The sequence below is a fragment of the Lagopus muta genome, chromosome W (assembly GCF_023343835.1).
Source record: "Lagopus muta isolate bLagMut1 chromosome W, bLagMut1 primary, whole genome shotgun sequence".
Classification (NCBI taxonomy): Eukaryota; Metazoa; Chordata; class Aves; order Galliformes; family Phasianidae; genus Lagopus; species Lagopus muta.
The window spans coordinates 2,484,632-2,511,946 of record NC_064471.1 but is presented as its reverse complement, the minus strand read 5'-3'; the positions used below and the strand labels follow the sequence as shown (position 1 = coordinate 2,511,946).

Sequence of the window (27,315 nt, the reverse complement as noted above, 5' to 3'; positions counted from 1 at the left end):
ACACAGTTAGGTAAAGTTAAGCTGCCCATTTTTCTCCCAGCCTCCATGCATCTGTGTTCAGCTCTGCAGAGCATGCCATACACAAGTCTGTTTATGAAAACATTTTTTTTAGTCTGAGCATTTAACTTACCTGGTCTGCCTGTCACCAATGATCAGCTCACACTGGACACGACCAATGGGCACCAAGCTGTCCACAGCCTTAATACCAGTCTGCATAGGTTCCCGCACAGAGATTCTGGGAATGATGCCAGGGGCCTTTAAGCCAACTCTTCTACGTGTCTTAGATGTAAAAGAACTCTTAAAAGAGAGGAAAAAACACATTGTATCTGTATCACACAGAAGCAAGCTTAACATTTGGCATTATTAGGCTTAGTTACACTTACCTTCCCATCAATTGGATTGCCCAGGGCATCTACAACACGGCCCAGCAGCTCTTCTCCAACTGGAACATCCACAATAGCACCAGTTCTCTTCACAACATCCCCTTCCTTGATCAGTCTGTCATTACCAAACACAACAACACCAACGTTGTCAGGCTCCAAGTTCAAGGACATTCCCTAGGACAAAGATCATACTATATCATAAGAAAAACAATACCAACATCCATGTTGAACTCTTGACAGTTTAATATTGATGTGATTAATATGGGACGCTGGCAACTTCAATCTTATTTGGAATAATCACTAATGTTCTGCTTACATCCAACATATGCATCTTCTTCTATACTAGTGACAAAACCTGCCTAAGTCCTCAATTTACTATGTAATTAGTTGTACTTGCAGCACTCATTCCTCCCCCCTAAGAAAAACAGAGAGGGTTCAAATACATTTAACTTGCCTAAGAATTCAACAAGAAAGAAGAATTGGCTTATCTGTTAAATTACAGCATTAAAAAACTGTTGGAAGAGATGCTGCAGTACTCCCAGGAAACAGTCACCTTTCTAACTTTAGTTTACCCTTAAGACTGTAAAAGTCAGCAAATTGCACAGTATGTTGGATTACAGAGCCTATTCTTCAACAGTAATCAGAAAAGCCTGCCTGAAACTAAAGAAAACAAAAACCGATGCCAGATTAACTCTTAATACTTTCTAGAGGAAGAAAAACAAAGCTCAAGTGTTGGCCAAAAAAAGGTAACAATACCAAAAAGCAAAGCATTACAAGTTCAACGAATATTTACTTTTTGTAGTATTATTTCAACGTATTACATATTAAGTTACAATGTAGCATATAAAAGCTCTATATGAGTAATTCCAAGCACAGTATCAGATTCTCCTTATGAAAATCATCTTTTCATTTCTAGGATAGATAAACTGCTTTAGTGAAAGCTAACCTTCAGCCCAGAAGAAAACTCTACCATTTCTTCTGCTTGGACATTTCTTAGGCCATACACACGGGCAATACCATCACCAATTGAGAGCACATGGCCAGTTTCCTCAAATTCAGCAGAGGTGTCGGCTCCCAAAATGCATTCCTCAAGAATAGAGAATACCTCAGCAGTGCCTAGAAGATATTTCAAACCAGATTTAGTGAATTAAGGTGCAGTATGAATTCAGTAAGCTTGTCTTGAATTCACAAGCTGAAGTATCCATTCTGAAGTAAACAATATCTAGCAAGCAATACTCTTCCTTACATGCAATGTATAAGCTAAGTAACAGATTCTGTGTTCACAGCCAATAAAAGCAGCTTCAATTCATTACTGAGCCAGCTTCAGTAAATACAGTGATGGATGTTTAGTTATTTTCCTTCAGTACATCCTTCAGTCTTAGCAATCCCTCTCCCTGGACAATCATTAGTCTAAATAGCTTAGACTTTGCTAAGAGAATAGACACACTAGCTCTGCAGGGAGAGAATTTACTTAGAGTAGACACATCAAAACACCGTCAATTCATTGGTAACCCAATAACCAAGTATATTTTAAAAGCACTTAACATGTTTAAGGAGCAAGTTGTTCAATATAGGCTATAAAAGCATATTCTCCATCTTCCTCCAATTAGGCAGTATGCCTACAACTGTTTATTTCTTTAGCTAAGATACAATAAGCAATATAGTGAAACTTATTTCCTAATAATACCTTTAGTCAGTCTAAACTGTGTCAAAAACTGTATGTGAGCCACAACCAAACACAGCTATGCATTGCTGTGGCCTCGTTTCGTGCGGTCAGCACAAGAGTTATAACCAAGAATCAAGGTCAAACTTGAGCAGGCCTGAGAACGTCATCCATTTCCTAATATTGTTACAAAGCAGGCAGGAAATTGAAATTCAAGGCATTTTTTCAGATAATTCTGCAGATCTTAAAGATTGAACTGGATCTTTGTGAGGTAAATAAGCTGAATAAGCCAGATGATATGTCGCCACTCCATTAGTTCGGGCATACTTTGAACAATTATTACAGTGACATCTCCTCAATGTGACCCCATAATTGATATTTCACTTTCCAACACAGTACATAAACATCCTCAAGTGTTTTATCAGCTGACATGTACACCACACACTCCAACTTCAAATTGCCCTGTTTGACTGATCAAGTTCTTAAACAACATTTTCATAATAAAGACCTTTCCTCAGACTCACCAGTTCTCTGAAAATGTGATTTGGAGGCATGGATGTTTCTTGCAGCAACAGATGCTACACCCAAGGTATTTCTGGAAATCTAAAATAATTAGTTGTTTCAATAACAGTGAAATTTCCTCAATCACACAGAATACAATACTTCAAAGAGAGACTACATTAAAATTTCTCAGTAAGGGCTAAGATATTAAATGCAGTTCCATTTTGAGTTGAGCTCCAAAGCAATGAATTTACAAGTTACAGTTATGAAAGCAAACAGCATTTTTAAGCAAGGAAAGATAATGAAAGTTTGCTCTAAATTACTTGCTGCATTTTTCTGCATAGCCTTTGAATTGCACTGTCAACTACCACAGCAGCTCTCAGAGCAACACCTCTCCTCATTCACCACCACTGCTCAAAACATCAAAAGCTTGGGGCATAAATAAATCAGTGCAATCCTTAGGCATCTGCACAAGGGAAAAAAACAAGTTTATGTCTTCTGAGGGTTGACCTTTACAAGGAAAGCTTAACTACAATATTTCTGAAAGATGGCTAAAATATATGCAATTACACAACATAGAAGTCTGTGAAAATAAATGCATTAAAGAATTATCATAACACCATATCCTAAAGCTCCCAATGCAGGGTTGATAAGATTTCTCTGAAATCCTGACCAGGTCTCCATGTTCACCTTCACAAAGGGCACTGGTTGCGAGCCAGCTCTGACAGATCTCCGCATCCTAACTAGCAATGTCGGGCATGACTTCAGTGCCCAAACCTCCCGGTCTCACTCCTACCTAGCAGCCTTCCAGCCCTTAACCAATTTTAATTTTTGGAAAAAGGGCAATGTCGTCCCCTAGCCTTCCCCCCCCCCCCCCCCCCCCCCCCCAAAGACACGCCCCGCAGTGCTAAGATCAGCTCCCAAGCACATCCAGCCCCAGTTCGGTAGCAGACCCTCAGGGGGAGTATGGCCAGCCTAGCACAGGCCACGCAGAGGAGGCTGCAGCCCATCTATATCACTATGGTCCCCAAGATGGGTGGAGGGATTTCACAAAATCCGCGCCTCCAGAAAAAGGGGACAGGGGACCCCAAAATAATTAAAAACAGCAGCAATAATCTGAGGAGAAACAAACTAATTTACGAAATATGGTATTGGAATGCAAGATAACACACCACAATACAATATAAATAGCATTGAAGCTAATAAATCAAATATAATGACAGAGAGAGAGAGTATCCGAAAGGTGGATAGGCCTCACCACAATGCTGAGGTGAGATGCGCAGTCCAGTTGAGCAGCAGGGAGACAGGAGGAGAGCCGATGAAGAAGAGCAGATGAAAAAGAGCGTATCAGGTGACCTTGCCAGGAGTTCTATCTCCTCTCCGTGACCGCAAAGTCCCCTGGGGAATGTAGTTCTTCTCTTCTGGACAGGTACCCAGAACTTGAGCATTAACAGTTAAACTCCCAGTGCCTCACATGATGTTATGATGTGGAATACTAAAAACTAAAAATCACAAAACAATGACAGCTTGTGTTTCCACAGGGACTGACCAGCACGATACGTTCAGCCCAATCTCAAGACAGAAAATAGCATCCAGCCTTTATAACGACTAGGATTGTGTGCTTATTTATTTGTATTGCTTTGTAACTTGTTATATTGCAAATAGCAGCAGTAGTAGTGGTATGATATAGTGAGTGAATTTCCTGTGTTATCAATATAGTCTCAAGAGTTATTAGGCATTGTCTAGGTTGTTGTGCGCCTCTTTTATTTTAGTAGTAGATTGAACATGTGTCACGGAGTTGACTAGATCAATCTATGCCCGTGACAGGGGAAGGCAGTAGGCCCCTGCCCTCCCCCCCACCCCAGTCCCACAAAATGGGAAGGAAGGAAGGGAGGAAAAAACAGTGGCAACAATCTATGGAGGAAAACTTATTTTACTATGATACCAGAATACAAGATAACAAAATATAATACAATTTAATTGAAATTGAGATTAATAAATCAGACAAGATGAGAGAGAGAAGTTCCTGGGACCGAGTCAAACCTGAAAAGCTTGGAATGGCTAGGAAAGCACCCTCCAGCACCCACTGCCAGGCAGCAAGAGAGCGCCCCCCCCACCCGGAAGGGCCAGATCCCACGACTTCTGTAATGTACAGGGATAGGTACCTGGAATTGGGGCAGTGACACTTTAATGCCCCGTACACTACCTGATGTTTTGATGTGGAATACTGAAAACCAAAAAGAAAACATAAAACCATGACAATGTGAATTAAACAGGATTTAATGTTACTAGTGCTGGAATCTATGTCAATATCTCTTTTAATGTATTAGTAATGCTCGGTTATGATGCTATCAGCCTATCAATTAGCCTTTTCTTGATTTGCAAAGACAAAACTTGGAAAGGAATCCCAAGCAAAGAGATAACCCTGTATTATAGAATGATTAACTCTTTCATCCTACTAATCAGGATTTTTAAAATATTACCACACAGCAACTGAGGCAAAGGCGCATGCTAAGAGAGCTAACCTTGATAGTTTATTATGTTTTGCAAGCAGGTGTTCCACTTGGGCTCTGTATCACGCACTGGCCATGCAGATACACTGTACAAATGGAAGTGTCAAAGGTTTATGGGCTGGTCCGGCCCAGTTCCGTAACCAGCAGGGCGGAGGGATCTGCGGATCCGCACCTCTGGGAAAAGCGAAACAGGGGACCCCAAAATACTTGAAAACAACAGCACTAATCTGAGGTGGAACAAATGATTTTACTAAATATAGTATTACTGAAATACAATGAGAGAGAGAGAGTCTGTCTGAATTGTATAGACCTCACCACAATGCTGGGGTGAGAAGTGCAGTCCAGTTGAGTGACTGAAGAACAGATGGCGAAGTGCAGATGGCGAAGCGCAGACGGCGAAGCGCAGACCACGAAGAGCAGGCGAAGAAGAAGGACCAGGTGACCTTGCACGGAGTTATATCTCCTTGCTGACCGCAAAGCCTCCTGGGGAAATGTAGTTCTTCTCCGTCGGACGAACATTCAGGAGATATCAAACCCCACCCCCCAGTGCATTACATGATGTTATGGTGTGGAATACTGATGACCAAAAATCATTTAAACCATGACATTCCACCCCTTATTCTACATCATGCTTAACACATGGGATTACAGACTGCACTCCCCCAACATCAAATTCCCTTGTGGTACACACTGAACATCCCCGTTTTTCTGCATCACCCACTAGGTGGACCCAGGTCCCTGGGCAAAGACAGTTCCGCGAAGAGGTTTGCCCTTTCCAGAAGCTGGAAGAACCCAAACTGCCTTTCCTAACATGTTCTTTACATGTACTACAGGGACCTTATCTCCCTCTACAATATGTAGGGAGCTGGATTGGTTAGGACCGTCTCAACTGATTAATCCTCTGGTGTTAACCAGCCAAGGTGGCTTCTGCCAAATACTTCTCCCAGTGCTTAAATGTTCCGCCACCCATTGCTTTTAGCATCGTTTTTAACAACCCGTCGTAGCGTTTGATCTTACCAGAGGCTGGTGCATGATAGGGAATATGATAAATCCACTCGATGCCATGTTCTCTGGCCCAAGTATCCACAAGTGATTTTTTAAAATGAGTCCCATTATCTGACTCAATTCTTTCCGGTGTGCCATGTCGCCACAGGATTTGCCTCTCCAGACCTAATATGGTGTTTTGGGCGGTAGCATGGGGTACTGCATATGTTTCAAGCCATCCGGTTGTTGCGTCCAACATGGTGAGCACATAATGCTTACCACTGCGAGATCGTGGCAAGGTGATATAAATGAACCTGCCATGCCTCCCCATATTTGTACTTTTGCCATCGCCCTTCCCCCCAGAGAGGTTTCATCCTCTTAGCTTGTTTAATAGTGGCGCATGTATCACAGTCATGAATGATTTGTGCAATAGCATCTGTACTTAAATCCACCCCTCGGTCTCTGGCCCATTTGTATGTTGCGTCTCTCCCTTGATGGCCTGAAGTCTCATGGGCCCATCGAGCTAAAAATAACTCACCCTTGTTCTGCCAATCTAGGTCTATTTGAGCCACCTCAATTCTGGCAGCTTGGTCTACTTGATGGTTATTTCGCTGATATTCTGTAGCTCTACTCTTGGGCACACGAGCATCTACATGACGCACCTTTATAACCATAATTTTTGTTCGGGTAGCAATATCTTTCCATAGGACAGCAGCCTAAATAGGCTTACCCCTTCTTTGCCAGTTATTTTGCTCCCACTGCTGTAACCACCCCCATAAGGCATTTGCTACCATCCATGAGTCAGTGTAAAGATAGAGCATTGGCCACCTCTCCCGTTCAGCGACATCTAAAGCCAGTTGGACAGCCTTTACCTCTGCAAATTGGCTTGATTCGCCTTTCCCTTCGGTGGCCTCTGCAACTTGTTGTGTGGGGCTCCACACAGCAGATTTCCATCTGCGATGCTTTCCCACAATACGACACGATCCATCTGTGAATAGGGCATATTTCTTTTCATTCTCTGGTAGTTCATTGTATGGTGGGGCTTCTTTAGCACGTGATACTTCTTCTCCTGGTGGTGTTCCAAACTTTTTACCTTCAGGCCAGTCCATGATGACTTCTAGGATTCCTGGACGGCTGAGGTTCCCCATCCGCGCTCGCTGTGTAATCAACGCAGTCCACTTACTCCAAGTGGCATCAGTAGTATGATGGGTGGAGGGAACCTTTCCCTTGAAAATCCAGTTCAGCACTGGCAGTCGAGGTGCCAGAAGGAGCTGTGTTTCAGTACGGACTACTTCAGAAGCAGCCCAAACCCCCTCATACGCAGCTAAGATCTCCTTCTCAGTTGGAGTGTAGCCCTCTTCCGACCCCCTGTAGGCCCGACTCCAGAATCCCAGGGGTCGGCCTCGGGTCTCTCCTGAGGCCCTTTGCCACAAACTCCAAGTGGGGCCTTTCTCTCCAGCAGCAGTGTAGAGGATGTTCTTCACATCCTGTTCCGTCTGTACTGGCCCCGGGCCATGGCGCGGGCTATCTCTTGTTTAATCTGCTCAAAAGCCTGCTGCTGCTCAGGACCCTACACAAAATCATTCTTCATTCGCGTCACCTGATATAGTGGGCTTACAATGAGTCTGTAGTTTGGAACATGCATTCTCCAAAAACCCACTATGCCCAGAAATGATTGTGTCTCTTTCTTATTAGTGGGCGGAGACATGGCAGTGATTTTGTCAACCACATCTGTTGGGATGTGACGATGGCCATCTTGCCACTTTATGCCTAGGAACTGAATTTCCTGGGCAGGTCCTTTCACTTTGCTTCGCTTAATAGCAAAACCAGCACGGAGAAGGATCTGGATTATTTGCTCTCCTTTCTCAAAAACTTCCTTTGCTGTGTTGCCCCACACAATGATGTCATCAATGTACTGTAAGTGTTCAGGAGCACCTCCCTGTTCCAGTGCAGCTTGGATCAACCCATGACATAAAACCATGACAGGAAGATACCCTTCGGATCCTGAGAAGAATAAAAGTGGGAGAGAATCTGTGATGGGTGAGAGAGGAAAAGTGCATTTGAAGCAGGAGACACCGTGCTGGCACTGCCTATCACATTCACCACCACCATGTTCTTCCTCTCTCTTTTTCTGTGGGTTGTTGTTTCTCGAGGGTCAGTAAGTAACAATGCCCCTAGTTCTATCTGGCATGCAAATGTTGTCAGACTATTAATTCTCTATTAGCCCAAAGGCATAATCATGAGCACTCTAAAAGCATCTGTTGTACAAATCTTAGTGATTTTTCAAAATCAATATATCAGAATATATAAAAGTTTAAGACCTCTTTCAAAGCAGTTAGAGATTAATGAAGAACAGGGTCCTCAGGGATTTATTTCCAGGTTGCAGAAAGTTGGGCTGCAGACCAAACAGGTGTTTCTTCTTTTTAGTAGGTTAACAGTATTTCTTGTCATGATGCTATGTTTGCCTTGTCTCCTTTGTCACACTTACAGTATTGTCAATCAAGGCCTTGACTGAGTTAAAATGATTATGTTGTTAATATAATTAGTGTTTCGATTCTGCACAATGACACCTGTAGACAAGGACTAATCTTTTTCAATGGATCCAGCATATCTGCGCCTCAACACACTATTCTTATCCCAGTGGCTAAGGGAAATAATAGTAGAAAGTGGGGGACACGGTAGCATGGCATAGACAGGGGGGAGGTGCAGTACTTGGTGTGGGTGATACTTGGGTTACGGTGGGTGGGAGTTATAGGGGTGGTTCTGGGTGGTGCTTAACGGGTCACAGGTACCTGGGGGCGGTCACGTGTCACAGTATATAAGCAGCTGTTGCACAGCAATAAATTGGCACTTGAGCTACACCCTATATGTGCATCTCTCGTGTCCCTACGCTGCATGGGGTGCAGATGGTGGGGCACTTATGCGGTATTGCTGACCGGGCAGGGTTGGGCACTGGCCCATAAAAGAATATCAACGTTCTCCAATCGTCACTCATCTTTAATTTTACCAACATGTATCACAATGAAAATTGTATAAGTGTTGTGGTATATTGGATCTCTATATCAGGAAAAGCTTACCCTTTAGTCAACCTAATCATTGGTTCACGCCATGAAGTGGAGTGTATGGGAACTGCTGAATCAGGGCTTGAACCTCTGATTAATCACCTGAAGCAAACAATGAGTCAGCCACGGGAGCACAGGTGAAGGCAATTCATCTGTGCTGCCGGTAGGGGTGGAGCCAGGCTCCACCTCTCCTAGACTCATTTAAGAGCTGACTACAAGGGGTGTTGGGTGTCTTTTGGTGTGCCATTGTGGTGGCTTTTTTTTTTTTTTTTTTTTTTTTTTTTTTTTTTTTTTTTTTTTTTGCAAGCTTGGAATAGGTGAGTTGTGTTGTTTTTTTTTTATGTGCTTGTGTAATAGCTATGAAAGCTAAGTTCTCAGTTATACTATGTCATTTGTATATTCATTGATTGTATGCTTGGCTAACAAGTGAGTTCCCTGGTGATTGGAAAAAAGGGAGCGTCATACCCATTTTTAAAAAGAGTGAGAAAGATGATCTTGGGAGCTACTAAACTGTCAGTCTTATCTCTGTGCTGGGAAAGTTCATGGGGCGTTTTCTTCTGGAAGCTATGCTAAAGTACACAAAAAGGTAGGGAGCTGATATGGGAGAAACACCATGGTCTCATTTAGGGCTGTACAAGAAGAGTCACGGACTCCGTTGCTGGTGTGGAATGAAGATGTTTGTTGTATGTTCATGTAACTTTTTATGCCTGCACAACAACCCCTTGGTCACGTGTACGAACCGAGTGCCTTGTTCATGTTTATATCTGGTGCAAGTAGCTGCTGTTCTTCTTATTCATTTATGAGGTTTTGTGTTTGCAAAGCATCTTAACAGTGTGATCACAATGACTTTCTTTGTGTCACACCTCACTCTTCTTTAATAGCTTGAATAACAAGCATATGATTGATTGCTTTATCACTGATAAGTTTGGAGGATTTCCGTTGTTTATTAGGCCATAGTGAACCACTTCTTAAAAATGATATATATGGAACCCAAGGAAAATGTCCTTGCATATTTTGATACAACAGATATAAGTATTTTGTGACTCCAGTGCTTCTCGTGATGCAAAATCATTGAGGCAGAGGGTAAAAGTATCTTATTATGTCCCTTGATGTGTGGATGTCAAACTCTATAACCACAGTGTAGTTATAAAGCAGATATGTTTAATTAATGCTGTGCAGATGCCAGTTGCAGGGGGGATATTCCCACCTAGTCTGCATACTGGAGGTCAAGAAAAGCACTTACTTAAAGAGCAAGCTTCTTACATATGCTGTAGATTTCCAAGAAAAGGCTAGGTTATTACAACGATTCCCTAAAATGATTGACATTCTTCCCCCCTGTCCCAAGTATCAGCTCTTTTTTGCATGCCTATCTCTCAGCGGCCTTTCAAATGAAGGTCATATTATTTTCTTGGACTTGAGTTAGGATGGAGGATGCTTAGCTGGCTCTGGTTGGTTGTCTCATCAGCCATGACTCAGTTTGCCAATCTGCTACTTCTTCATAAATTTGCAGCTTTACTGTTTGAAACTGTTTTTATTGTACTTCAAAAACGGTTTGAAGATTGCGATGAAAAAATGGGATACAGTAGAAAAGGATATCCAGTATTTGAGGGAAATAGGCGTGGTGGAAATGTTGTATGACCCTAACTTTGTTCCTAACCAACCACACCAAAACCGCGACCCTGAAAAGGTGAGGACAACGCCTGAGATATGGCAGAAAATCGTGACAACCGCGCCGGACAAATATGCCTCTACACTAATGTCAGTGTGTGACAGATACCAAGAACAACAGAGAACGCCCTTAATTTATGAATTAATTCTTACGCTCCAAAACTATCAACAGTTGCTCTCCCTGATTCATGCTGCTGTAGCCGCTATCTCAAAAGTGACGGACCAACTGAATGAAACGCGGCAGCAAATGTCTCAACTGATTAACTGTGACAAACGTGTAGCAGTATCAGAGATGCTTGATGAAGATCAGGATAATCAAAAGAGTCTAATGAAGGAGATGATGCGAGCCCACCTAATTAAAGACTATGAACCTTCTTTCTCGCGTGCACCATCAAAAATCTCAGCTGTTAGAGGCAGACGCTCTCTGGCTCAAGTAAGGGATAATACACTATGAATTGCCTTATGGTATTACCTACGTGACCATGGAGAAGACATGGAGAAGTAGCACGGTCAACCCACTCCTGTACTACGAGCCCGGGTGAAAGAATTACAAGGCAGGTCAACCACCAGTGCAGTTGCTCCAGTTACCACAGGTAATGAATAGAGGGGCCCTGCCCTCAGTCGGAGGGGGAAAGGGATAATAGAGTATATTGGACTGTGTGGATTCGATGGCCTGGCACATCAGAACCACAGAAATATAAGGCCCTAGTGGACACTGGTGCACAGTGCACTCTGATGCCCTCGAGTCATGAAGGGACAGAATCAATCCATATTTCTGGAGTGACCGGGGGCTCTCAAGAATTGACTGTGTTGGAGGCTGAGATAAGCCTCACTGGTAAGGACTGGCAAAAACATCCTATTGTGACGGGCCCAGGGGCTCCATGTATACTAGGTATTGATTATCTCAGAAGGGGGCATTTCAAGGATCCTAAGTGGTATTGATGGGCCTTTGGAATAGCTGCTGTGGACACAGACAACATTAAGCAGCTGTCTGTTTTGCCTGGCCTGTCAGAAGATCCGTCTGCTGTGGGGCTGCTGCGAGTAAAAGAGCAACAGGTACCGATTGCTACAAGAACGGTGCACAGGTGTCAGTATCGCACCAACAGGGATTCCTTGCTCCCCATTCATAAGTTGATTCGTCAACTAGAGAGCCAGGGAGTGATCAGCAAAACTCACTCGCCTTTTAACAGCCCCATATGGCCAGTGCGTAAAGCCAGTGGAGAATGGAGGCTGACGGTGGACTACCGTGGCCTGAATGAAGTCACACCCCCACTGAGTGCTGCTGTGCCGGACATGTTAGAACTCCAGTATGAACCGGAGTCAAAAGCAGCCAAATGGTATGCCACCATTGACATTGCTAATGCCTTCTTTTCCATTCCTTTGGCCAAAGAATGTAAGCCACAGTTTGCTTTCACATGGAAAGGCATTCAGTGTATCTGGAACCGTTTGCCCCAGGGGTGGAAACAGCCCAACCATTTGCCATGGGTTGATCCAAACTGTAATGGTACAGGGCAGTGCTCCTGAGCACCTGCAGTACATTGATGACATCATTGTGTGGGGCGATACAGCAGAAGAAGTCTTCACGAAAGGAGAGCAAATAATCCAAATTCTTTTGAGTGTTGGTTTTGCTATTAAGCAAAGCAAAGTGAAAGGACCTGCCCAGGATCTGGTCAACTCCTTGACAGCCTCCTTCCTTGCATTTCAGACGTCAGGTAGCTAACAGTGTTATTTGGAAAAACTGGAGTACTGGTGTCTGCATTTATTGTCGAAGTCTGCAGAAAAGCATTTATTATTAATAGCGAGAACCTGGTGTCACGGAGTTGACCAAATCAATCTATGTCTGTGACAGGGGCAACAGGCCTCTGCCCTTCCCCTACCCTAGTCCCATAAAAAATGGGAAGGAAGGGAGGAAAAGAACAGTGGCAACAATCTATGGAGGAAAACTTATTTTACTATAATATCGGAATACAAAATAACACAATATGTACAATTAAATTGGGATTAATATATCAGACAAGATAAGAGAGAGAGAGTTTCTGGAACGGAGTCAAACCTGAAAAGCTTGGAACAGCTAGGAAAGCACCCTCCAGCACCCACTGCAAGGCAGCAAGAGAGCGCCCCCCCCGCCACCCGGAAGGGCCAGATCCTGTGACTGCTGTAATGTACAGGGATAGGTTCTTGGGATTGGGGCAGTGACACTTTAATGCCCCGTACACTACATGATGTTTTGATGTGGAATACTGAAACCCAAAATTTAAAAAACAGCTTAGAACCATGACACCTGGCTTAGCAAGTTCAAATCTGCAGCTGTTGATTGAACGCCTGATTAAGTCACTTAACTTTTTTAACTTAACTTACTTTTCTTAATTCACCCCAGTGCAAAATTATTGTGGGGGGAAGAAAAGACTATTAATCCATTAAAGCTGAAATGGGAAGTTTTGGAGCTGTCACTTATGGATTCCTTTTGGTAAATTAATGTTTTGGTTCTTAAACTAATGTACTAATCCCTATTTCTAAGCAAACCAACTTATATCAGGGCCCCTGGTCCCAAACCTTGATACCACCCATTGAACTTTTCCCCAGGGGTTGGTGCTGGGGCCTGTCTTCTTCGATATCTTTATTGATGACCTCGATGAGGGCATCGAGTGCCCCCTCAGTAAATTTGCAGATGGCACCAAATTGGCTGGAAGTGTGGATCTGCCTGGGGGTAGTGAGGCCATACAGAGGGATCTGGGCAGGCTAGAGAGCTGGGCTGAAGCCAATGGGATGAGTTTCAACAAGGCCAAATGCCGGGTCCTGCACTTCGGCCACAACAACCCCAGGCGACGCTACAGGCTTGGGGCGGTGTGGCTGGAGGACTGCGTAGAGGAAATGGACCTGGGGGTATTGATTGATGCTTGGCTGAACGTGAGCCGACAGTGTGCCTGGGTGGCCAAGAAGGCCAATGGTATCCTGGCTTGCATCAGAAACAGCGTTGCAAGCAGGAGCAGAGAGGTGATTGTTCCCCTATATTCAGCACTCGTGAGGCCGCACCTCGAGTACTGTGTCCAGTTTTGGGCCCCTCACTGCAAGAAAGATATTGAGGCCCTGGAACGTGTTCAAAGGAGGGCAACAAAGCTGGTGAAGGGTCTGGAACACAGGCCGTATGAGGAGAGGCTGAAGGAGCTGGGAGCGTTCAGCCTGGAGAAGAGGAGGCTCAGGGGAGACCTCATTGCTCTCTATAACTTCCTGAAGGGAGGTTGTAGTGAGCTGGGGGTCAGCCTCTTCTCTCGTGTCATTAGTGATAGGACCAGAGGGAATGGTTTCAAGCTACGGCAGGGGAGGTTCAGGCTGGACATGAGGAAGTATTACTTTTCAGAAAGGGTGGTCAGACACTGGAATGGACTGCCCAGGGAGGTGGTGGAGTCACTGAGCCTGGGGGTGTTCAAGGAAAGGCTGGATGTTGTGTTGAGGGACATGGTTTAGTGGGAGCTATTGGGAATAGGTGAACGGTTGGACTGGATGATCTTTTTAGGTCTTTTCCAACCTTGGTGATTCTATGATTCTATGAACTAAACCCATGAGTTTTCGACACACAGCTTTTGCTTCACAAATGAAAAAATTTTCTGGGGTAGATGTTGCATTGCTTGATCCTGAGAGACTGACTGCATTATCCTCCATCTGGTTGCCTCCATAGACTTTGGTTGGGCGGAAACCCAGTAGGTTGTCATGGATCCGTAGTAGCAGCAGTAGATGCTGATGGTGTAGTCAAGTAGGGCTTTATGACTCTGGCTGGAACCCATTTTTGATCAGCTCCTGTGGAAACACAAGCATAGCTTATTCCCCGTTTTATTTTTTAATAGTGTAATCTATCATTATTATTTTTTAAATCACTGAAATTACATATTGTTGTGGTTTTGTGATTTTTGTTGTCAGTACTCCACATCAGAACATCATGTGGGCCAGTGGGAGTTAACAAGTTAATGTTTTGGTTCTGTTTACTGCTTTTTGTGGACTCTGAGTATCCTGATGGGAGGGGAGGGGGCAGCATCCCCGGAGGACCTGGTGGGAAGAGGAAGTGGGGTGGAGCTGCAGACAGGACTTAGAGTGTCTGCCTCTCTCTGTCTGGCCCGGCTCAGCCATCTCTGCTCGCCGCAGAGAAAGCACGTGTTTCCCTTTGCACTATTGTGGTTTGACTCTTTTTTTTTTTTGGTGTGTGTGTGTGTATATTCTTGCCTTGTTTTGTTTGATTTAGTTAAATTAAGTAAATTACCCTTCCTCCTCAAATGTTGCCATTGTGTTTTCTCTTTGTTAAAACTATCAGCTAGCCCTTCCCCCTCTCCCAGAGCATGTGGGGCCCTGTTCGTACCCCCCCTTTTTTTTTTTTTTTTTTTTTTTTCCCCTCTCTCTCCTTCCTGGGGCCTGTGCCCTCTTGTCACAGACTTATATCTAAGGATAATCCCGTGACAGTTATTGGTGGAGAATGCAAGCAACTATGTTTTTTTTTTACTTCATCTTAAGAGGATTATATAGAGGACTAAGGACCTTGATGTTCCTTGGAACATACTGGTCGCTTTTTAAGTTCCTCATATTCTGTTTTGGATTTGCACATATGTGTAGTCAGTTAAGGGCACTGATGGATGTACCTGCCTGGTTCCTATACATCCTGGCTAATCTAACAGACAATATAATGTTTGGGCTGGCTTCCGGGTGTTTTTCCCAGTTCTTTATGCATGTTCAGGGTGCCAGCTTAGGTACTGTGCTATCAGTCTCTCTGAATGTATTCTCTGTGATAAGATTTTACGTTGTGTGGAGAAAGCTTTCCTTGAAACCAGGGAATGTGGAGAGGTTTAGGACAGATTAGAAGCGTGGGGACCCCTGGTGTCTTGGGATTTTACTCTTGAACACCTGTGGAACCCTGAGGAGCTAAGTGAGCATTTGGGTAAGGGATGGGGCAGCTCAGAAAGATCTGAGGAGGAATGGCTTATTTGGGGCTGAGCTTGTGCTTACTGAGCTCTATATAATACTGTCGTGGAGAGAGTTTCCAAAGTGAGATTCGAACTGAAAGGGGAAGCCTCCAAGTCAATCTTGATCAATCGCAGGAGGCACCAGTAGCAATGTCAGTTGCCCCTGTAGAAGGCTAGAAATGGAAATGGGTGTCCTCACGTTTAAAATGGAAAGAAGTAGAGGAAATAGAAGAAGATCCAGGTGAGGGGCCCTTCTCAAAACCACCACCACAGAGAAAAGTGACTGAGGAAAGTAAGAGGCATGGAGAGGAGAGTGATGAGGAAGGAATCGCTGTTACCACTATTTGTCAATCCCTGAAAATGACTGAAATCCAAGGCATAAAAAAGGAGTTTATGTGACACCCAAGTGAGCCTGTTGTCTCCTGGTTGCTTTGGTGTTGGGATAATGGGGCTGGTAGCGTGTTCCTAAATAGTAATGAAGCTCGCCAACTAAGAAACGTTGCCTGAGACTTAGCTATTGACAGGGGGATTAGTAGATGTCTGGACAGAGTTGCCACCCTCTGGGAATGAGTATTATTAGCTGTGAAGGAAAGACATCCCTTCAAAGTCATCTGGAGCCTGGGTCAAAAAGCTGGAATACTGTTGAGAAAGACATCCAGTATTTGAGAGAAACAGCCGTAGTTGAAATGCTGTATGACCCTGTGTTTGTTTCTAACGATCCACACCAGGACCATGATCCTGAGAGGACGGCGAGTACACCCAAAATATGGTGGAAGCTCATGAGAACAGCACTGGAAAGGTATGTCAGTTGATTGTTTGAAACAACCAATAGATATATGAAGACTTAGAAGACCCCCAATTTTTGAACTGATTGTTGCGCTTCAAAGATTGGAACAAAGGTTACCACCATTCCATGTTTCCATATCAGCCATCTGCCAAATGGCAGAAAGGCTACATAAAATGGATAAGAACCAGAATGGCATGTGGGAAGAGTTGTCCCTAGTGATCAATCGTGATGAACCTGTGGCAGTATCAGAAACACCCAATGAAGACCAGGACGATCAAAAGAATCTGCTGAAGGAGCTGGTCAAACTGATTAAAGTCGCATCTATCAAAGGCAGACGCTCCCCTACTCGAGCAAAGGACCACAGTAAATTTATGTCTTGTGCTGCCCTGTGGAGCTACTTAGGCGAGCATGAAGAGGATATGAAGAAGTGGTATGATGAACCTGCTCCTGCACTACGAGCATGGGTGAGAGAACTACAAAGCAGATCAACCACCACTGAAGCTTCTCCCGTTACTGCAGGTAACAAATAGAGGGGCCCTGCCTTCAGCCAGGGGGAGGAAAAGGATAATAGAGTGTATTGGACTGTGTGGATTCAATGGCCTGGCACATCAGAACCACTGAAATATAAAGCACTGGTGGACACCGGTGCCCAGGGCACGCTGATGCCCTCGAGTTATAAAGGGATGGAACTGATTTATATTTCTGGAGTGACTGGGGGCTCTCAGGAATTGTCTGTGTTGGAGGCTGAGATAAGCCTCACTGGAAAAAACTGGCAGAAGCATCCTATAGTAACTGGAAAGGAGGCTCCATGCATACTTGGTATAGATTACATTAGAAGGGGGTATTTCAAGGATCCCAAGGGATACCGATGGGCTTTTGGAATAGCTGCTGCAGATACAGGCAACATTAAGCAGCTGTCTGGTTTGTAAGAAGACCCATCTGTTGAGGGGTTACTACAGGTAGAAGAGCAGCAGGTACCCATCGCTGCAAAAACAGTACACAGGCGGCAGTACTGTACCAACAGGAATACGTTGCTCCCCATTCATAAGTTGATTTGTCAGGGAGTGATCAGCAAAACTCGCTCACCTTTTAATAGCCCTATATGGCCAGTGCATAAAGCCAGTGGAGAATGGAGGCTGACTATAGACTAGCACAGCCTGAATGAAGTCACACCCTCATTGAGTGCTGCTGTGCCAGACATGTTAGAACTCCAATATGAACTGGAGTCAAAAGCCGCCAAGTGGTATGCCACCATTGACATTGATAATGCCTTTTTCTCCATTCCTTTGGCCAAAGAATGTAGGCCACAGTTTGCTTTCACCTGGAGGGGCATTCAGTATACCTGGAATTGTTTGCCCCAGGGGTGGAAACACAGCCCAACCATTTGCCATGGGCCGTTCCAAGCTGCACTCAAACAGGGCAGTGCTCCTGAGCATCTGCAGTATATGGATAACATTGTTGTGTGAGGCGATACAGCAGAGAATGTCTTTAAGAAAGGAGAGCAAATAACTCAAGTTGTTCTGTGTGCGGGTTTTGCTGTTAAGCGAAACTAAGTGAAGGGACCTGCCCAGGAGATTCAGTTTCTGGGAGTAAAATGGCAAGATGGACGTTGTCACATCCCAGGAGATGTGATTGACAAAGTCACCACTATGTTTCCATCCACTAGCAAAAGAGAGTCACAGTCTTTTCTGGGTGTAGTGGGCTTTTGGAGGATGCCCATCCCAAACTAAAGCCTCATAGTTAGCCCCCTCTATCAGGAGACGCGAAAGAAGAACAATTTCATGTGGGGTCTGGAACAGCAGCAGTCTTTGGAACAGATTAAACAGGAGATAGCCCGTGCTGTGGTCCTGAGGGCAGTACGGATGGGACAGGATGTAAGGAACATGCTCTGCACTGCTGCTGGTGAAAAAGGCCCCACTTGGAGTTTGTGGCAAAGAGCCTCAGGAGAGACCCAAGGCCGATCACTGGGATTTTTGGAGTAGAGCATACAGGGGGTTGGAAGAGGGCTACGCTCCAACTGAGAAGGAGATCTTAGCTGTATATGAGGGGATTCAGGCTGCTTCTGAAGTAATTGGCACTGAATTGCAGCTCCTTCTGGCACCTTGGCTGCCAGTGCTGAACTGGATGTTGAAAGGAAAGGTTCCCTCCACCCATCGTGTGTCTGATGCCACTTGGAGTATGTGGATTGCTCTGATTACATAACGAGTGTGGATGGGGAACTTCAGCTATCCAGGTATCTTAGAGGTGATCATGAACTACTTACCTTCAGGCCAGTCCGGCGCATCACTGGCAAAAGAGTAATGCTAAAGAGGCCCCACCATACAATGAACTACCTGAAAGTGAGAAGAAATCTGTCCTGTTCACAGACAAATGTATTGTGGGAAAGCATCGCAGATGGAAATCTGCTGTGTGGAGCCCCACTCGACAAGTTGCAGAGGCCACTGAATGGGAGAGGAGAATCAAGCCGATTTGCAGAGGTAAAGGCTGTCCAACTGGCCTTAGATGTTGCTGAGCGGGAGAGGTGAGCAATGCTCTATCTCTACACTGACTCATGGATGGTGGCAAATGCCTTATGGGGGTGGTTACAGCAGTGGGAGCAAAATAACTGTCAAAGAAGGGGTAAACCTATTTGGACTGCTGAACTGTGGAAGACGTTGCTGCCTGAACAAAAAATGTGGTTATAAAGTGTCATGGTTTTGCGATTTTTGGTTTTTGGTATTCCACTTCATAACATCATGTGGGGCACTGGGACTTTAACTGTCAATGCTCAAGTCCTGGGTACCTGCCCAGAAGAGAAGAACTACATTCCCCAGGGGACTTAGTGGTCAGGGAGAGGAGGTTTAACTCCTGGCAAGGTCACCTGATGTGCTCTTTCTCGCCTGCCCTTCATCGTGGGCGCTGCTCCCGTCTCCCTGCTGCTCAACTGGACTGCGCATCTCACCTCAGCGTTGTGGTGAGGCCTATCTACCTATTGGACATTCTCTCATTATATTTGACTTATCAGCTTCAATTCTGATTATATTGTATTATAGTGTGTTATCTTGCTTCTGATAATATACTTAGTAAATTAGTTTGTTTCTCCTCAGATCGGTGCCGCTGTTTTTAATTATTTTGGGGTCCCCCGTTTCTTTTTTTCCGGAGGCACGGATCTGCAGATCCCTCCGCCCCGCTTGTCACAGAACCGGGCCGAACCAGCCCGTAAACTGTTGACATTATTGGTGGAGAATGTGGGCAAAGGCTGTTTTATAGCTTTTTAGAACGAGTCTCTCTCTGCTCTCGGAGGGCTTCGTTGGGAAAGTTTATCTTTTTCATCTGTGCCCACTGAAAACTTGACCTTGAAAGTCTAGGTGGACTGCAAGTGTTCTGGGGTATTTGTAGACATTGAGCACTGCTATCTTGCTCCTGTAAAGAGAGGAGGAAAAAAAGAGATTCTGCTTTCTCTTGTAAACCTGTTTGCAGAGGGAGCTGCTAATTTCACAGAACTTGGGATTTTTAAACAGGTTCCCAGTCTCTCCTTTGAATCCTTTATGCAGTTTTTGAATGCTCACCTGATTGCATTTTTAATCTCCCTGAATTTACTGTTCATTATTTCAGTCAGTATTTGTATTTATTGTATTTTGAGGAAGCCTTCCCCAAAACCAGAGAATACTGAATAGCAGGGAGTGTGGAGAGGCTTGGGAGAGACTTCAGAGAGATGGACATATTCGGTGTCATGGAACTTCACTCCTGAACACCTGAAAGACCCTGAAAGCTTAAGCATTTATTTGAGACAGGAATGTTGTGGCTCAGGCAGATCTGAGGAGGCACAAATGATTTGGGGCCTGGCTAATGCTTATCGGGCCTCATTCAATAGTATCCTAAAAGGGTGAGAGTTTGTGAAATTGAGAGAGTGTCTGAGAGCTGGGAGGAAGAATCTCCAGGTTGAGAAGGAGAGTTTCCAGGAGAGACCCTGAGCCGAGAGGGAGAATCTCCAGGTCCGGAGAGAGAGTCTCCTAGTTCAGAAACAGAGTCTCCAAATCGAAAGAGAGAGTCTCCAAGCCGAAGGGGAGAATCTCCGAGCTGAGAGAAGGAATCTCCAATCTCAACGAGATGACTTTGAATCCAAGCGAGACTCCCTCCAATCCAAACTCGACACCCTCCAGACTGAGCGAGACACCCTCCAAATCTGAACTAAATAATCTCATAGTCGAACAAGACAGACTCGAAGCAGAGCTAGAGGGTGAGAATACTGGAACTGACCAACCTGATCAACCACAGGAGGCACCACAGTTGTTGTCAGTTGCCCCTGTAAGAGGACAGAAAACGAAAAGAATCTCAACTCAGAACAGAAGAAAGAGGAGGAAAGAGGTCCAGAGGAGTGGCTCCGAGGTCTACGAGAAGCACCAGCATTCCAGGGCAGATCCCAGGATTTGAGGGATCGCCCTATTATGAGTTAGCTGCTATCATTGAAAAATGGGGTCCCTTACGTGTTATGGGCAATATCTCCCCATATCGCATGGCGGACTATTTTCAAGGCCTTGGCAAGGATGTCCTCATTACTAAAGAAAGACAACTGGCTGCCTCCATGGTGGCATGGCCATTATTAAGTGCCTTAAATCATGCGGATATAAGAAATAATACTTTAGAAACTGAAAATCAGCTTTTGAAAGACAGCATTGAAAAGGTGGAGCACGAACATGGCGTTTTAACAGGGAAGAAGCCAATTCTACATCTTCCTGTAGGCCAAATTAGTAACATTTCAATAAATGATGACCAGACTCCTGAATCAACAGACTTGGTTGATCAGGAGAACAAGAAATCCAAATCAGACCTTGAGTGTCCAATTCTGACTGATCCACTGGAAGTCCGTCCTGTCATAACCCAGAAAACAAAAAAAGTACAGGACAGACCGGCAGGGGTGCCACCTGATCAATGGCCCCCTGCCCAGACTCATTTACATGTAACAGCTCAGCCATACACGGCAACAGAATTGATGGACTTAGTACAACGATTTCGGCAGAAGCCTAGAGAAAGTGTGCCGGCTTGGTTATTGAGACTAGGGGATTCTGGGGCAGAAAGTGTTTTGGTGAATGGCCCAGAAATAGCTAAGTTGGCCACCATGACTGTCCATCCTGCTCTCAGACAGAGGTTATACGTGGGTAATCAATATCGTGATGAAAACCATTCTATACTAGAATGGTTAATGGCGGCCTGCCGTATGGTAAGGTCGAATAAATCGGACATACCTTTACATACAGGCATGTGGTCCTTCATGGAGGACCTTCAAAATTATATCCGTGAACTGGGTGTAAGAGAGGCTATCTATGAAGACACATTTGATGGCCCTGATATGGTTAAATTTTCAGCAGGGATGAGAGATTTAATTTTACAGCAAGCTCCCTCCCATCTGTACGGCACCCTAGTCTCCATATTAAATCCCCTTGTAGCATCAGAAGCCGTAGTCCAGCAGGCTGCCCAGTTAGTTGCCGACCTGGGAGAAACAGAACGCCTGCAGACTAGGCGCAATATTCAGTTTTTGGAGGAAGCAGAGGTCCTGTCGGTAAATAAAATCAAAATGCTGGCTACTCGAGCTCCTCCATTGGGACCCATAAGGGTATCCCGAAAATAAATGTTTAATGATTTAATTCGGGCTGGGGTCCTATTTGCTAAGATCGACCGCCAGCCCAACCATGTCCTTCTCCAGCTCTGGAGACAACTAAAGGACAATCAAAAATTCCAGAGCTACCCTAAGAAATCAAGGCTGTGAGCTATAGAGAGGGTTCCAACAACAACATGGAACCTAGAAGATTTTATTGTTCCAAATAGGAAAAAAAAAACCACCTCAGATGTCTCGAGCCACAATGCCTGAGCCGTCGGAAGCAAAAGAATTGGCCCTAGCACAATTCATGGAGTGACAAGGGATGTTAGTCCCCGTAGGGCCTCCTGATGGGACCGGAGGCCCTATGTAGAATTAATGATTTATTGGTCCCGAAAAAATATTCAGAGAGTGATGGCATTGGTAGACACGGGAGCAGAAACATCAATTATCTATGGAGATCCAGGAAAATTTGATGGCGACAGAGTGATGATTGGTGGTTTTGGGGGACAGACGATTCCTGTCACCTAAACATGGTTAAAATTGGGGGTTGGGCGTCTCCCACCCCGGGAGTACAAGGTGTCTATTGCCCCAGTCCAAGAATACATCCTGGGCATAGACATTCTATGGGGTCTGGCTCTCCAAACAACTGTGGGAGAGTTCAGACTTCTACAAAGATGTATCAGTATCTGGGCGGTGCAGGCAATATTAAGAGGCCATGCGAAACATGAGCCTGTTTGCCTGCTGAAACCGTGCCAGATTACTAATGTCAGACAGTATAGACTCCCGGGTGGGCAAGATGAAATATCGAGAACGGTGCAGGAATTAGAAAAAGTGGGCATTATAAGACCTGCACACAACCCATATAACTCCCCCATAGGGCCGGTGCGAAAGTCGGATGGCACATGGAGGATGACAGTACATTACAGAGAATTAAATAAGGTCACGCTGCCTATTCATGCAGCCGTACCCAATATTGCCTCCCTAATGGACACATTGAGTAGGGAGATAAAAACCTATCATTGTGTCCTAGATCTAGCAAATGCATTCTTCAGTATCCCAATTGCTGAGGAATCGCAAGATCAGTTTGCGTTTACATGGGGAGGCAGGCAGTGGACCTTTCAGGTCCTGCCACAGGGGTACGTGCATTCACCAACGTATTGTCACAATCTAGTGGCACGTGATGTGGCTGATTGGAGAAAACCTGATGATGTTAACCTATATCATTATAATGATGATCTCCTGCTGACATCCAACTCACTGGAGGCAGTAGGACAGGCAGCAGATTCATTAACTGCCTATTTACAACAGAGGGGATGGGCTATAAATCCCCAAAAGGTGCAAGGTCCAGGCCTGTCCGTAACATTCCTGGGGGTGGTTTGGTCAGGAAAGACCAAAGTGCTACCCAGTGCTGTTATAGATAAGGTTCAGGCGTTCCCAGTCCCTACAACATCAAAGCAGCTGCAAGAGTTTCTAGGTATATTGGGTTACTGGCGTTCCTTTATACCTCACCTAGCACAGCTGCTAAGGCCACTATACAGACTCACAAAAAAGGGGCAGCTATGGGACTGGGGGAAAACCGAACAGGATGCTTTCCAGCAAGCAAAACTGGCAGTTAAACAAGCACAGGCATTGGGTGTATTCGATCCTACCCTCCCAGCCAAGTTGGATGTTCATGTTACTCAAGACGGCTTCAGTTGGGGCCTGTGGCAACGCCATAGTTCTGTTCAGATCCCCATTGGTTTCTGGTCTCAGGTTTGGCATGGAGCAGAAGAAAGGTACAGTATGATTGAAAAACAGTTATTGGCTGCCTATTCGGCATTACAGGCAGCAGAGCCAATAACTCAAACAGCTGCAGTTATAGTCAAGACCACTCTGCCAATTCAGGGGTGGGTGAAAGATCTGACCCACCTTCCTAAGACAGGGGTGGCCCAAGCACAAACAGTGGCATGATGGAGCAGTCTGTTTTCATCATCCTTGAAAGAGGAACTCCAGAAGATCCTAGGCCCAGTGACATATCACAGTGATGCACCAAAAGAAATAGTGGTCGCTCCACCAGAGAAGAGTCCCGTTCAGGACGGAAAATATCCTATCCCTGAAGATGCCTGGTACACAGATGGGTCCAGCAAGGGCAACCGGAGCAAGTGGAGAGCAATAGCATACCATCCTTCCACCGAGACAATCTGATTTGATGAAGGGGATGGTCAGAGCAGCCAATGGGCAGAACTGCGGGCCGTGTGGATGGTTATAACCAAGGAACCCGGTGATGGTATCCTGAACATCTGCACAGATAGTTGGGCTGTGTACCAGGGGCTCACCCTTTGGATTGCACAGTGGGCCACCCAGGAATGGACTATCCACGCCCGACCGATCTGGGGCAAAGACATGTGGTTATATATATGGAATACGGTCAAACACAGGACTGTACGTGTCTACCATGTTTCTGGTCATCAGCCCCTACAGTCACCGGGAAACGATGAAGCTGACACACTGGCCCGAGTTCGATGGATTGAGAATTCACCATCTGAGAACATCGCCCGCTGGTTGCATCTGAAGCTACGGCATGCTGGACAAAAGACAATGTGGGCAGCTGCTAAAGCATGGGGACTGCCCATACAACTATCTGATATCGTCCAGGCATGCCAGGATTGCGACGCTTGCTCCAAGATGAGACCGAGATCGTTGCCCGAAACAACAGCCCATCTTGCTAGGGGACACAATCCTCTCCAGCGATGGCAGGTCTATTACATCGGGCTCGTTCCGAAGGGGCAAGATACGCCCTGACCTGAGTCGACACTGCAAGTGGGATACTGCAGGCCTATCCAGTACCGAAAGCAAACCAGGCATATACCATCAAGGCACTCACTAAACTGATGTCTGCCTACGGGACACCTCAAGTCATCGAGAGCGACCAAGGGACTCATTTTACTGGTGCAATGATACAGCGCTGGGCAGAAGAAAATAACATCGAATGGCGATTCCACCTGCCATATAATCCAACGGGGGCAGGCCTCATCGAACGTTATAATGGTATTCTTAAGGCTGCCCTGAATACAGACTCCCAGTCCTTGCAGGGGTGGACGAAAGACTGTATGAAACCCTGCGGGACCTGAATGAAAGACCTTGAGAGACTATTGGAGGTGGGAGGCTCAGTAGTCCCTCCAGTAATAGGTACATGGCCTACTGATATTGTGGTCAGCACTTTGATCTTTATTGCTAAAGGGACCCCCATCGTGTCCCTGTGGCGGATCAGGACATCTCCTTTGGTGCCTGATATCGTTATGCAGCCGCAGATATCTTGCCAAAAGGTGTGGTAGAGGCGGCCAGGACATGCCCCAGTACAAGCGGAAGTGTTGACCCAAGATAGAAATACAGCCTGTATCTTGCCCTGGAGAGCAGACCTTCCCCTCCTGGTACCTGTGAAACATCTGTATTTCTCCCTGTGAGTCTGTGAGCCTTCAGGATCACCGGAAGGAGCAAAATGCCATCAAGCGTTCCAGTGTTGCTGTCAGATCACGTACAATACCCGGTGATGGTCTGCATGGGACTGATGGAACATAGAATGGACTTGCACCTCAGGACCTCATGCCTCCAGTCACATCATCGAGCACTGGCCCATAGAAGAGTATGGACATCCACTAATCATCACTCGTCTTGAATTGTACCAACACACGTCGCGATAAAATTGTATAAGCGTCGCGATATACCGGATCTCTGTATTAGGGAAAGCTTACCCTTTAGTTAACCTGATCATTGTTTCTTGCCATGAAGGGGTGCAGTGTATGGGAACTGCTGAGTCACGGCCTGAACCTCTGATTAATCACCTGAGGCGAGCCATCAGTCAGCCAGAGGAGCACAGGTGAAAGCAATTCACCTGTGCTGCTGGAAGGGGTGGAGCCAGGCTGCACCCCTCCTAAACCTATTTAAGATCTGGCTACCAGTGGGGAAGGATCTCTTCTGGAGATCACCTCTCTTGGTGTTTTGTTGTGAGCTCAACCGAAGGATAAGTTCTTCCACTTATTCTCTTTTTGTGATCGTTGTCTACTTTGCCTGACTCTCTTGATTATATTGTGATTATAACATCTTGATATCTATTGATTATACAATTATATTGTGGTTATAACATCTTGATATCTATTGATTATACACCCTTGTTGATTGATCTCTGAAAATGAATGAAATTCGAAGTCTGAGAAAAGATTTCTCACATCACCCAAATGAGCCTATTGTCACTTGTTAACTTCGATGTTGGGACAATGGGGCCAACAGTGTGTGGCTAGATAGTAGAGAAGTTTGCCAATTGGGTGGCATTGCTAGGGACTCAGCCATTGACAGAGGTATTAGTACATGCCAGAACCAGGCCTTCACCCTCTGGAAGCGGATGTTGTTAGCTGCTGAAGAAAGATACCCCTTCAAAGATAATCTGATGCCCTCAAGTCACCAAGGGTCAAAATCAGTTTATATTCATGGGATGACTGGGAGTTCCCAAGAGCTGACTATGTTGGAGGCCGAAATCACCCTCACTGGTTAAGACTGGCAAAGGCGCCCTATTGTGACTGGCCCAGGGGCTCCATGTGTACTTGGTATTGATTACCTCAGAAGGGGATATTTTAAGAATCCCAAAGGGTATCGATGGGCCTTTGGAATAGCTGCTGTAGACACAGAAGGTGTTAAGCAGTTGCCTGTTTTGCCTGGCCTGTCGGAAGATCCGTCTGTTGTGGGGTTGCTGCGAGTAAAAGAGCAACAGGTACTGATAGCCACAAAAATGGTGCACAGGCGGCAGTACCGCACCAACAGGGATTCCTTGCTCCCCATTCATAAGTTGATTCGTCAACTAGAGAGCCAGGGAGTGATCAGCACAACTCACTCACCCCATATGGTGTCACAGAGTTGACCAGATCAATCTATGTCTGTGACAGGGGCGACAGGCCTCTGCCCTCCCCCCCCACCCCAGTCCCACAAAAATGGGAAGGAAGGAAGGGAGGAAAAGAACAGCGGCAACAATCTATGGAGGAAAACTTATTTTACTATAATATCGGAATACAAAATAACACAATATGTACAATTTAATTGAAATTGAGATTAATAAATCAGACAAGATAAGAGAGAGAGAGAGTTCCCGGGACCGATTCAAACCTGAAAAGCTTGGAACGGCTAGGAAAGCACTCTCCAGCACCCACTGCAAGGCAGCAAGAGAGCGCCTCCCCCACCCGGAAGGGTCAGATCCCGTGAC

General features: G+C 45.4%; 2 protein-coding genes across 2 annotated transcripts in view; one reads left to right on the top strand and one right to left on the bottom strand.

Moving 5' to 3' along the window:
- LOC125686389 (ATP synthase subunit alpha, mitochondrial-like) overlaps positions 1-15,418 on the bottom strand; it is a 29,764-nt gene extending 14,346 nt beyond the window's left edge. Inside the window, exons 1-4 of the mRNA XM_048930309.1 lie at positions 15,400-15,418; positions 1,330-1,499; positions 384-557; positions 131-297 (exon numbers count right to left, since the gene is read on the bottom strand). Coding sequence (XP_048786266.1) covers positions 131-297; positions 384-557; positions 1,330-1,499; positions 15,400-15,418 — 530 coding nt within the window. The remainder of the gene's footprint in view (positions 1-130; positions 298-383; positions 558-1,329; positions 1,500-15,399) is intronic.
- The window catches only part of LOC125686427 (uncharacterized), a 201,567-nt gene continuing 188,205 nt past the window's right edge, over positions 13,954-27,315 (top strand). Inside the window, exon 1 of the mRNA XM_048930395.1 lies at positions 13,954-14,097. The gene's annotated coding sequence lies outside the window, so the exon portion shown is untranslated. The remainder of the gene's footprint in view (positions 14,098-27,315) is intronic.